Source organism: Notothenia coriiceps, unplaced genomic scaffold, assembly GCF_000735185.1.
Source record: "Notothenia coriiceps isolate Sejong01 unplaced genomic scaffold, NC01 NC01_scaffold00031179, whole genome shotgun sequence".
Taxonomy (NCBI): domain Eukaryota; kingdom Metazoa; phylum Chordata; class Actinopteri; order Perciformes; family Nototheniidae; genus Notothenia; species Notothenia coriiceps.
In genome coordinates, this window is record NW_011363880.1 from 31924 (window position 1) to 44529 (window position 12606).

General features: G+C 43.1%; 1 protein-coding gene across 1 annotated transcript in view; it reads right to left on the reverse strand.

Annotated features, from left to right (window-relative positions):
* Positions 1-10299, reverse strand: part of LOC104959865 (oxysterol-binding protein-related protein 11-like) — a gene marked incomplete at its 3' end in the record, with an annotated part of 35546 nt that extends 25247 nt beyond the window's left edge. The window contains exons 1-3 of the mRNA XM_010787779.1: positions 10270-10299; positions 7866-8015; positions 7243-7741 (exon numbers count right to left, since the gene is read on the reverse strand). Coding sequence (XP_010786081.1) covers positions 7243-7741; positions 7866-8015; positions 10270-10299 — 679 coding nt within the window. The remainder of the gene's footprint in view (positions 1-7242; positions 7742-7865; positions 8016-10269) is intronic.
* Between the last annotated feature and the right edge of the window lie 2307 nt (positions 10300-12606).

Genomic DNA, 12606 nt, shown 5'->3' on the forward strand with positions numbered 1-12606 from the left:
GGCATATTAAGCCTCTTTTCATTATCTTTTAATGTGGCTCCTTTCCAGAAATCAATAGTCCTTTAATGATTAATGTCTGGTCATATCAAAGAGCTGTACGGTCTGCACAGAAAGTCAATGTGTCTTGCATGGCTGGCTTTGTAGCAAGGCTCCTGAATGTGAATATGCTCAAATCAAAGGTTCTAAACATGCACCACCACATGGCTCCTTATCTCTCAACAGGGAGCAGCTTAAGCCCAGATGAAACAGAGCTCTTACGCATTGGGATCTGGAAACAGCATGATGTAAGCTCAGAGTCACACTCCTCTCGGCCCGTGTGTCACTCATCTCGTTTTTAAGAGTTGAATTTGGTTGTTTAAAGAACTTGCTTTATTTCTCATTCTGTCCTCTTAGTAATTTGCCACTGGCAATGTTTTCAGAAAGTAATACAGTCCCTTATCACACTCTCCTAGCAACCTGTGTACCACTAATACTAAGTTAGTACACACAGTAACCTACATCTTTTTACTTTTAGTTGAAACATGAAAGAATTGAGTCAACCTTTTCAAATCTGAGTTGCACTGCAATTGCAAATAATGATCAAGAAATAGAGAACCCAATAGGTTAGAGAGAAAGAGTGAGAGCGCACATTTATTCCACTGTAAAGACTTCAACATACCGTATAACCTAATGCCGCATAATGATGAAGTTGCGTAGTTGATTGGCGGATCTCATTAATCATTTACAATCAAATGAATTACTTTGATACATAGGATGTATTCACATGGGAAGTGCTCTTTGCTCACCGTCGGAGCGCAGCCTTGAAAACGTATAAACAGCTGGTTGAGTTTTGTTTCTTTGTTTACCTCTGCTTTACTTACTGCTAGCCTTACTTACTGCTAGCCTGCATTATACATAAGCTGTCGTATGCACGTCCAGAGGTCAAAGAGGAAATCATTTGAACTTTGAGGGATCGCTGTCTCGATAGAAACACAATGCCAGCGTCGGCATAGATCATTAAATAAGCCTCAAGTAATCAGGGTTGTTGCAAACCTGCATTACAAACTGGAAGCAAAAGGTCTTAAAGACAGAAACATTTACCAAGGAGAGATGGCCCAGTCGTGTTGAGTTGCATTATGGGAACTGTAATATTTAAAAAAATGTCTGTCTTAAATAATACAAGTGACTAATTTGTCTCTTACAAGTCATCCACCTTCCTGGTAGTGTACTACTAAATAGCTGGAGTGTCCCTTTAAATATTCCTCTATCAAGTTAGGGTGTAAACATATATTTCTAATGGTTATGAAAAAATAACTTGGACATTCATTTAAATGAGTCATCAGTTACTATATATACTGTCTTGAGTTGCTGTCAGCAGCAGATTCTCTCATTTCCATCACAATTGTGAAACTTAATGTTGCAACAAATGAATCACAAGCTAACATCATTTTCCATCCTGCTGTTTTTATTTTTATTTATACAGCATTAATTGGAAAGTGAGCGCTCTTGACAATAACAGGTATGGACACAAAGAAGCAAAAACAAAGGGGCAGTTGAATGCAGGTTTTTTAATTAGATTCCATTTGCAGAATAATTGCATCAGGAATGCTCATAATGAACTCTGCTTACTTGTGGAGGTCTAATGAGCAAATCAGTGGCGAGCGGTGGTGGTAAGGCCTGCTGCAGGTGACTCTCCTCAGGGACCTTTGCATGGTAAATGACTCAATGTTCATGTTCACTTATCCATACTCTTAAGAGAAAGACTGCTGTCTGACGCCATGTAGCATTGTTCCGCTATCTCACCTGTGGTTATTGCTATTCTTTTCTGTTATTTGACCTATGACTCATTTGTTTTGACTGGCAATTCACAGCATTATACTGTTTGCTCCCTATATGTATTGTCAATCATTTTATTCCTTTATTCCTTTACTATGTCTCTGGGCTCTCCTCCAGCGGTTCACCCTGCAGTGTCCCCAGGTTGGCTGCTCCTTGCACCTCCTCCAGCTCTATTTCAGCCTTGTTATGCTGTCAGAACCGCAGATTAGTCATTCAATCAGGCTGAAGAGAAATCATTCGGCAGATAAGGTCTGTGCTGAAGGACCTCCTTCTCCACACTGCTCCATATGTCGCCTCAGATTGGCTCCCTGCTTATCCACGCAGGACCATTTGCATCTTCCCCACTATCTTTTCCCCCTTTTCTCCTGCACCCTCCTCCAACCCGCCCTATCTCTTAGTTTCCTCTGTGAACTCAGAATTACATACTTATTTTTCTTCCGCTCTCCAGCTGCTTCTAATTCTGCTCTCATCCGGCTACCTTCAACAAATGCTCAAAGGCTGCTTTATCAAGCATTCAGGGTTGAAGATTTAAATGCATTTTCTTTTGTCTGTATTTGCTGTCATCAATTATAAACCTTTTTATATTCAGGCATTCAAAAGACATATGCATGGCATTGTTTGAGTTTTCAGCCTTGCCTGACCCCCCCCCCCACACACACACACTGTGTATTATAAGCAGCTATGTTAGTGGCTTCACAGCGTGTGACAGAAAATAAACGTGGATCTGGGAGTGAGTTTAGACAGCAGTAAATAAGAGGTCATTTTGAAGGGGCCTTTCTCTGCTCATGTTTTTCTAGGTCTTTGTGTGTGCCAGCATCTATTCCCGGCCAGTTCGATTGTGTCAGGATAAGCACATTCTGCATAAAAGAACTGATGTTTAACCCCAAAGTAACATCTGCTGTGTTGCCTCCACACCACCATGATTGAGGCTTGAGCTTTCAAGTAATCACTGTTTTGCATCCACACACAGGGAGATCATTTACAACAGAAGGGAAAGAAACCAGCTAATGTTTTGGTTATGAAAATAAAATTGGTGACTGCAGTCAGAGGCATATGAAAGAGATGGTTTTACTGGTCATCATGAAAGGAAGTTGATGGCAGACTGAATTCATCCTCCCACACCAAAATAGAGACATCTTGCAAATAAAAAGGCAGAGGAAGCCTCAGCCAACATTTAGGTCTGTTCACATCGAATACTCACCCACTCAAGGATATTCATTAAGCCCACATTTTGGCATTACATATTTTTTAGGGATTATACTCTTCAAACCATCCACAGTTGACTATATAAATATCTGTATGTAAGAAAGATGTCACAGTTTGAAAATGCTTGTCTTTCGCCCTAAAATTCTAGCAACTCTAACCTCATTCCCTCTTCTTCCTCTTTTTCATATTCCTCTTATACCTCCTCCTCTCCTTCTGACCCTCCCTCTCTCCCTCCTGTGCTGTGTGGCATGAAATATGATCTGGTGCGCAGAGAAAGGCCCCAAACAGTGCAATTTATCAGAGTTAGAGACGTACAGGAGTAAGGCACAGAGAGTGCAGCCAAAACAGCCTCCTGAATGGACCCGTTTACTGAAGGTAGTCAGTGGTTTTTCTGTTGGTTATACTGCAGCTGAAAATGACTCGTCCATTAGAGGAATGTGCAGAGGTGTACATGTACAATAAAGAACAACAGACACAGTCGTGCATAAATAAAAAGCTCTGCCTCTTCTCTCGCCGCCCGTCTCTTCCTGTCTCACACTCACTTTGTCTTTATCTCTTCATCTCCCTGTTTCTCTGTTTACTTTTCCTAGGCTGCCCTGTATATCTTTAAAACCTTTTCAGCTTCCCCTTCTGAGTCTCTGTCCCCTCTGATCTTTATTTCCTGCCATCCGCCGCCTGCACTGCCAGTTCAAAGTACACTAATGCGACTAAACAAAACACAAGTCGCCTAAAGACCAAATGGTTTATTGTTGCTCCTGCGTGCTTTATTGCTCTCTTGTAAAATGTGTCCACAGCCTTCCCCCTCTCACCAAATAACCCCTGAGCTAATGTGAAACAGATCATTCGACTGGACTGTTTGTTTTGTTCCCGGCCAGAGCATACCCTCTCTTTGTCTTGTACTAACCTATGAAGTTGTTGGTTGCTTTTGTCCATTCTGCACAAAACAGAGTGCATGATAGTCAGAGAGTTACAGGGGTTAAGATTGGGAAAAACAGTCAAATGCCAAGAGTCAACAGTACGTTTTTAATATCAGCATGCTCAGTATTACAGTGATAATGAGAAAGATGCTGATATATGTGTTCACCAGCCTGTCCTCCAAAAAACGACCAAATAGGTAGATTGTTCAGCAGCTTATTACGATCTATACTGTCGTTACGTTTTAAAGTTTAGCACCTCTAGTGGTCGTGTAAGAAACAACAATTTGCAGCATATGCTCCCGTTGATTGCAAACGCTCCGGAGGGTCGTATATTCACAAATAACCCTCTCTGGAAAATCCTCAATTGTAGAATAATAATTAGGGTCTGAGACCTAGGTCGGCGAAGACCCTATTGAAATCGGTCGCGCAGCGACCGATAAACCTGCAAAACACACACAAAACAGGGAAAAAGACCGGCAAAAGCACAGAAAAGGTTCGGAAATCGTGACGGGTGATAGGCCGCGTGAGCCCAGTCACGTGAGCCCACGTGACTGCAACTCGCATGATTGATATCGGTAAGATTGATATCGGTAGGATCAATTTAGTCGCTCGCAACGCGAGCGATAACCATGCAAAACCCACACAAAACCGGGCAAAAGACGGGCAAAAGTGGCCTAAATCATGACAGTAGGTAGCCCACGCCAACCGAGTCACATGGGCGCTCACAAGTCGTGAAAATAGCGATGTGTAATTGGTACCGGAACTTTGCGTAAAAAATTGCGTAGACCACGCCCACTTCCGTTTTTAACGTTAACTCCCCCTACTTTAACTTTCACGTAAACCAACGAAACTCGCTACGCATATCTAGGGTGCGGAGACGAGCAAAAAAGCCTCTTGGAGGGGTATAAAATAACGTACAGCAAGTCGGCCATTTTGAATTTGGCGTTGGAAAAACGCGATTTTTTTGGGCGATCTAAAGTTATCACGGAACTTTTTTTCTTTCGCACGGCGCAGCCGTGATTTGGCGCCAAAGTTCGCGTTCGCTCGATGCTAGGCCATCCCTCGCCATGGAACACGATGATGTCATAATTCAAACTGACATGCTCAGAACGCCACCAANTTGGATGGTACCCCGAACACATATGGTACTCACACCGGCATATTATCTGTGGGTCCGCTCGTTGTACAGCCGTTTTTAAAAGATTTGGGTACGGAGGAAAAGAGAGAGGGTTTTATTTTCTGACGCTGCGTGAGTTCCCAGACGCACCGGGGACACATATTTATGTATAAAATACCTCACAAAGTGCATTTTGCTTGATAGGTCCACTTTAAATAACCAGGCACTTCAGTGTGCTCCTGCATGTAAGAAATAAAGTTGAGTAATTTTTGCTAGAGTTTTCATATCTTGTGTATAGGCAATAAAACCAGTTTATTTATGTAACCACAATGAAGGCAGCATTCGGCCTAATTGTTTTCTATACTATGTAATGCAAAATACACAGCAACAGTTAATATCTTCTTCTGTGTTTGCGAGTACATGAGAGTCTTTACACATGAACGACACCAGCATCATCTGTGTTCTTCAGCATGGATTAGTGTGTAATAAACAACAACAACAACAACTCTAATGCCCGTGAGATGATTGTCTAACTGTTTGTCATAATCATGTTTCTCACCAAAATGTGCACAAAGATAAACTCTATGTGGCACCAGTGTGATGACAAAAAGCCTTTATGTGGTTCTGAATAGGTTATTTTCTACAGTAGGACTACCATGATGAATTATTATTGAAAAGCTCAACTGTATGTGTGACATGTATGATAACTTGTATCAGTACAATATGTCACCCTGTAAGCCTAAACACGAGACATGAGGTGTTTTTTTTTTATGAAGGAGCAACCAATCTGTGAACAATACTCTTTCAAATAAGTTAGTCGCGCATTCCTAATTCTACCTGAGCTCTAAACTTGCATTCTCTCCAATAACCAGCAGGCAGTGATTCCACAGTTGCAAAAATAAATCAGATTGTATAAAAGTCGATTAAAAAAGAAGTCGACAATCAAAATGCCAAACTCTATACAGCATACCAATTATAGAGGTGAATATGTGCAATACTTATAAGCAGTCTTTAGTCTAAAAGGTAACAAAATCCACCAAGCAGCACCTCTAAAGCTGCATAATTAGTAAAGGTTAGAAAAGGTCACTCTAAATGGAAATGAAATGTCAGTATCTAACTATTGTAGGTACTGACAATGGTTTCAAAGAATGGATAGCATAAATGAACAATGTTCACATGATGGAAGTAACATTCATCTGACCATATCGCCCTCTACTTTGTGTAGCTATAATAATCATGTACTTTAAGCCATAGTATGACCGTTTGAAAGTGTACACTAAGCCTGTGCTGATTGAAAAGGCCAACTTGAGCCCTAATCACAATGTTGTAAAGGTCCAATCAAAAGCCATCATTCTGGCTGAGTCAGCTGCTGTATCCCTCTCTGTTGCTGACTCACTGCCAATCAGTGAAATCCAGGCTATTCCTAAAACCCTGTATCAACTGCTATCAGGGTTGCAGCCCTGGCAAAAGAATATCCAGCAATCAATAGTTCCCGGGGTGAGGGTCAGAATGTGCTCTAATAGGCAGCATCAGGCAGCCGGTCGGGGGGGGCGGTAAAGCCTGAGAAAGCCGTACTGTCTGACTGGATGAGTTCAGGTGTCCAGAAACAGTCGATCGGGCTCAAGGACTTCCTGTGTCTGTGCTCAGGGTGACTCATCCCCAGCAGCGTACTGTACATGGTGCAATGGTGCTAAGAGAGGACTGGATTATTGACTGCCATGGGAGCGGGATCATAGTCTGTGTGGGTCTCGATATGCCTGTTTCATAAAATCTATGACATGAATCCTGATAAGTGACATGCAGCCTTATATTCCCTTCAGGACAGGAGGCTGTGATGGACTGTAAAGTGAGATCTTCCAGAAGAAAACAAATATTTGAGAACTGTTTGACCTTTTGTTCCTTCAGCTACTAATGCTGCAAACGTGAGCTATATTTAATGGCAGCATGTTTTGGTTGGAATCCATTTTTGGAGCAAAAGTTTGAGCACATATTACAGTAAATGTGAATTACATTTATTTTTGTTCAGTGCTGGTAAGAGTTACTTTTGAACTTGTTTCCTGGTTTAAACTCATCATTGTGACATGATCAATATTGCATTATTTTTGCAGTATGTTCAACTGGATTGCTGTTATATTACTGTATTAAAAAAACGTTTTTACAGCGAGGTCATGTTGAGATGTATCTCACCTTCTCCCACCATGGACACTCCTATAGACATTCCCATGAACTTGCTCTTGGTCCACACGTGGGCGTTGACGCACATGCTCTTCTCCCGGCACTCGCAGTAGAACCCAGACACAGGTGGATGATGGGACACCTGCTCGGCCACAAACCGGACAGTGTAGCAGTCTGCTGGTGAGTCAGCGCCCTGCTGCGTGTTGTTGGGGCCCCTGCTTGGCTCCCAGGAGGACCCCTGGTTGGATCTGACCAAAGGTTTGACTTTGTCCCGAGGCACTTCCCAGGAGCAGTGGAAGGTCTCCCCCAGCACGGGGTTGTAGGGCTTCTTGGCCACGGCACCTTTCCGGCCCTCGTGGAAGGCGGTCAGGTAATACTCCACAAACCGGACTATCCGGTCCTCGGCTGTGGCCCCCGCTGTGATTGACAGGAACATGTCAGGGTGGGCCATGAAGTTGGCGTACATCTCCAGGAGTGATCGCTTTTCCAAAATGAAGGTAGGCAACACCACCTGTGAAACCCCAGAGATTTGAAAGGAAACCATTTCTTAGGGGAATGGCTCAACAAAATCTCATTTATGACCAGAAAACCTTATTTTCGTGAGCCTGCACAGTTTATTTTTGTAGTTTCCTTACCCGTGTAAGGTCCATGCCCAGTTTGAGCTGGGAGAGCAGGTGGAGGATGATGCTCCGCTGGTCGTCCAGGACTCCCAGGTCCTCCTCTTCATTATCCTCCGTATCTGTCACCTCTTCAGAGGGGCTGATGTCTTCCAGCCCTTGGTGGTGCTATGGAAACATGGAAAAATAGAAACGTTAATGATTTCACTTTTCAGAACTAGATTGAATTGAGTGTCTGGTAGAGTTTATTTTTTACTTTTAGAATTTGCTATTATCACAATACGAACTTAATATTTGAATTGTTCATTTCAAGCTACTTTTTCATTGCTCTACATTGCTTACAGACAAGCATTCAGACTTGATACATCATGAGATGATTAAAGGAAGACATTGGCATTATTGTATAATTGTTTTGTTGAAAATAAAATAAAAATCCCATTTAAAAGACTAAAACCAACAATGAACTAAGCTAGTTCGGGCTTCATATTTCTTAAAGTTAAAACAGCTAAGATGTACAGTATATAGTTTTGTTGGGAAAAAAGCATTTAATAAAAAAATAGGTTTCTCACCCATTTCATCAACACTTCTCTAACTTCTGGTCACTTTACAAACAGTCTCAAGGAGGCAAGAGTAAACCCTCTCCTAAAGAAACCCACTCTCAACCCGTCTGATGTTATAAACTACAGGCCTGTCTCTCTCCTCCCGTTCCTGTCTAAAACACTTGAACGCGCTGTCTTTAAACAACTCTCCTGTTATCTCCATCAGAACAACCTTCTGGATCCGCACCAGTCTGGTTTCAAGGCAGGTCACTCAACAGAAACTGCTCTCCTTGCTGTCTCTGAGAACTGCACACGCTAAAGCAGCCTCCCTCTCCTCTGTCATCATCTTCTGGACCTGTCTGCTGCATTCGACACGGTGAACATCAGATCCTCCTTCGCACTCTCCAGAACTTGGAGTTTCAGGCTCTGCACTTTCCCTCCTCACCTCATACCTCAAAGACCGCACCTACAGGGTAACTTGGAGAGGGTCCGAGTCCGACCCTTGTCAATTAACTACAGGGGTCCCTCAGGGCTCTGTTCCCGGTCCCCTCCTCTTCTCCTTGTACACAAACTCGCTCGAATCAGTCATTAGCCCGCATGGTTTTTTCATACCACTGCTACGCTGACGACACCCAATTAATTCTGTCCTTTCCCTGCTCAGAGACCCAGGTCGTCGCACGCATCTCTGCTTGTCTAGCTGACATCTCTCAGTGGATGTCTGCTCACCACCTCAAGCTCAACCTTGACAAGATTTGAACCGCTTTTCCTTTTGGGAAAAGATTGTCCCACTCTTGACCAAACAATCAACATCGGCACATCTGTTGTTTCCCCGACTCAGACTGCAAGGAATCGGGGTGTGACCCTAGATAACAAACTGTCCTTCACTGCAAACATTGCTGCTACAACCCGCTGCTGCAGATACACTCTTTACAACATCAGGAGGATACGTCCCCAGCTGACCCAGAAAACAGCGCAGGTTCTGGTCCAGGCTCTCGTCATCTCACGCCTAGACTACTGCAACTCCCTCCTGGCTGGTCTACCTGCATGTGCCATCCGACCTCTGCAGCTCATCCAGAATGCAGCGGCTCGTCTGGTCTTCAACCTTCCAAAGTTTTCCCACACCACACCGCTCCTCCACTCCCTTCACTGGCTTCCAGTAACTGCTAGAATCCACTTCAAGACACTGGTACTTGCGTACCATGCTGCGAATGGATCTGGCCCTTCCTACATCCAGGACATGGTTAAACGGTACACCCCAACGCGTGCACTCCGCTCTGCATCAGCCAAACAGCTCGCTGCACCCGCACTGCGAGGGGGACCCAAGTTCCCATCAGCAAAAACACTAGGGTTTGCTATCCTGGCTCCAAAATGGTGGAATGAGCTCCCCATTGAAATCAGGACAGCAGAAAGCTTACACATCTTCCGGGGGACACTGAAAACTCATCTCTTTCGACTCCACTTCGAGCGATAGAATTACTATCAAAGAAACTGCTAACAGAGCACTTACAGTATATACTAATAAAGGACTGGCTTATCTAAAGCCAGTTGAGTAGCATTTGAAATGTTTGTTGCGATTCATTTTGAACAAATTCAGCTTCAAAATATCTACAAGAATTCATTTATGAATGGTATGTTTTGTCCTTCCTACCTTTTCTCTTCTCCCCTGTCGGCCTCATTCACCTTTCCTCCATTATGATGCTTTTGTTGGCGTACACAAACACAACCTGATGCACGTCAAAGCTCGACTATGGACGAGTGTGAGGAGAAGAATCAGCACCTGATGGTTTTGTCCTTGCTCTTTACCCTCAGCCTGTTGATCCATCATCCTCCTGCCTCAGAAGAATATTCAAAAGCGAGCCCAGTGCTTCAGGAAATGTTTTTACCTTGATCTCCTGATCCCAAAAGACGCACATGATAGCAATGTTGATTATCCTTGACCAATGATCTTTGTAGACTGCTGCACTCAAACCTCTGCTTTGTGATAATGGCTGCTTTCCATTCACAATAGCTTTCACCTTTCAACTCTTTATGGAATAGGGTCAAACTACAGTATCAGGGGATAATATGCATGTTTATTATGAAGAAGAACACGCACACAGGCAAGCTCTGCACTATCAGCCCAGTGTATGATGAGGTGAAATCGACTAAAAAAGATCAGATACATTGCCCTTGGTTACATTGTTGGTGCTAGATATATTTATAATTATGTTGTTGTATATTTACGCCTTGAGGTTCTGCATTTCCTGCACAACAATAGTTTTCTGTCGGCAGTCGTTGGCCTGAACTCTTAACCTTTTTGCTCTCTCAGTATTGATTTGTTTGTGCTTCTAGTCATTAAACAACACTACTTCTGATGGAATGGAGATGCTTTTTAAAGGATTTTAACCAGAATGTATGCAAGCAATGCAATAACAGAGAGTGCTGGCCTAGTTGGATCTACGTTTCTGGCCTCAATTGTCTTATTTATGTGATAGTATAATGTTTGATGTCCATAATAAAACCTCCCATTTATTTAAATAGTTAACAATTGACGACGCCGTTAATGCTAACCCTGAGCAGAGGAGCCTCACACCCATAAAAAGATGGTCAGATTGCTTTCTCAATTGGCAGAAAATAAATGTTTGCTGTCAAACCCTACAGATAACAGTAAGCTAATTATGTTATAACAAATATTGCTTAGGGCAAATTTAAAACTCCAGATATGTACAAATTCAATATCCTAATTTCTTATATTTAAAGCTAACTACAGTTATTTTGTTGAGGTCATTTTTATTATATGGGGGGATTTTATATGTAATTGGTGTTTTATTTTTTCAATGCTAGTGGGGAGATGAAGCAAGTTTCTTATGTTTTTCCGACCCATTTTAGATTTGGTCACGCCCACTTCTGCATGAAAAAAGCATTGAGGCAGCGTCAGAGCGCCAACCTTGGCGTTTCCATCCCATGATATATGAATCTGCCGTCTACAGTTGCTTTATGGAGCATATTTTTAAAAGTAGTTTGATGGAAATAGTGCTTTTTAAATATGAAAGACGATCACAGTAATGCATTCAAATATACTGATATACAGTTGCAAGAAAAAGCATGTGAACCCTTTGGAACTTCCTGGATTTCTGCATAAATTGGTCATAAAATGTGTTCTGATCTTCATCTAAGTCACAACAATAGACAAACACAGTCTGCTTAAGCTAAAACCACACAAACAATTGTATGTTTTTATGTTTTTATTGAACACACCATGTAAACATTCACAGTGCAGGGTGGAAAAAGTATGTGAACCCTTGGATTTAATAACTGGTTGACCCTCCTTTGGCAGCAATAACCTCAACCAAACGTTTCCTATAGTTGCATATCAGAGAGGGTCAACCAGTTATTAAATCCAAGGGTTCACATACTTTTTCCACCCTNTACGCCGCACCACACACCCTCTTAAATCCCTCCAACTTCTGGTTTGCTCGGCGACCGTAAGACCTAATCGACGTCTTTCCCAGCCCTACCGTGTACGTCCATCTGGTCCGGTCCTCCTCAACGGTCATCAGTCCGCACCTCTACTGTTCTCCGGACCCCTGCGTCTTGGACACGACAAAAGACCCAGTCGAACCCCTGCAATAGGAGGACTCAACGATTTCTCACATAGACGTCGAATCGCCCAACATCGTCGTTACAAACGTCACTTCCCTGTCAAACAATAGATCCTAGTGTGGGTCTAAGAGACGTCAGACTCAGCCCCTTTGTTGTCTCCACGGCTACAACTAACAATCCAGTTCTCACTGTTAGAAAAGGGCCTTCCTTTTTCGTCAAGTCAGAACAGTTCAACCTCGAACTCAACTACTCCGGTCCTGTAGGTGGCTCTCTACAGACGATCCGTTCGTTTCTCTACGCCACGCTGCTGGACCCAGAGACTCGCCCCTTTCCTGTCTTAATTAACCCCACAGGAGTCGCACTCGTCACCAATACTTTTTGGTACGCCCGATTACTGGTCTGGGCTCGCTCAATACACATGTTCCCTCTTCTCCTCCCCTGGTTCTTGACTTCGGGACCCTGGGGACATCAATTAACTGTTCCCAGCCTGAGCTGGGAGAGTTCATTGGGACATCCCCTTCACTGGCTTCCGGTAACTGCTAGAATCCACTTCAAGACACTGGTACTTGCGTACCATGCTGCGAATGGATCTGGCCCTTCCTATATCTAGGACATGGTTAAACCGTACACCCCAGCAC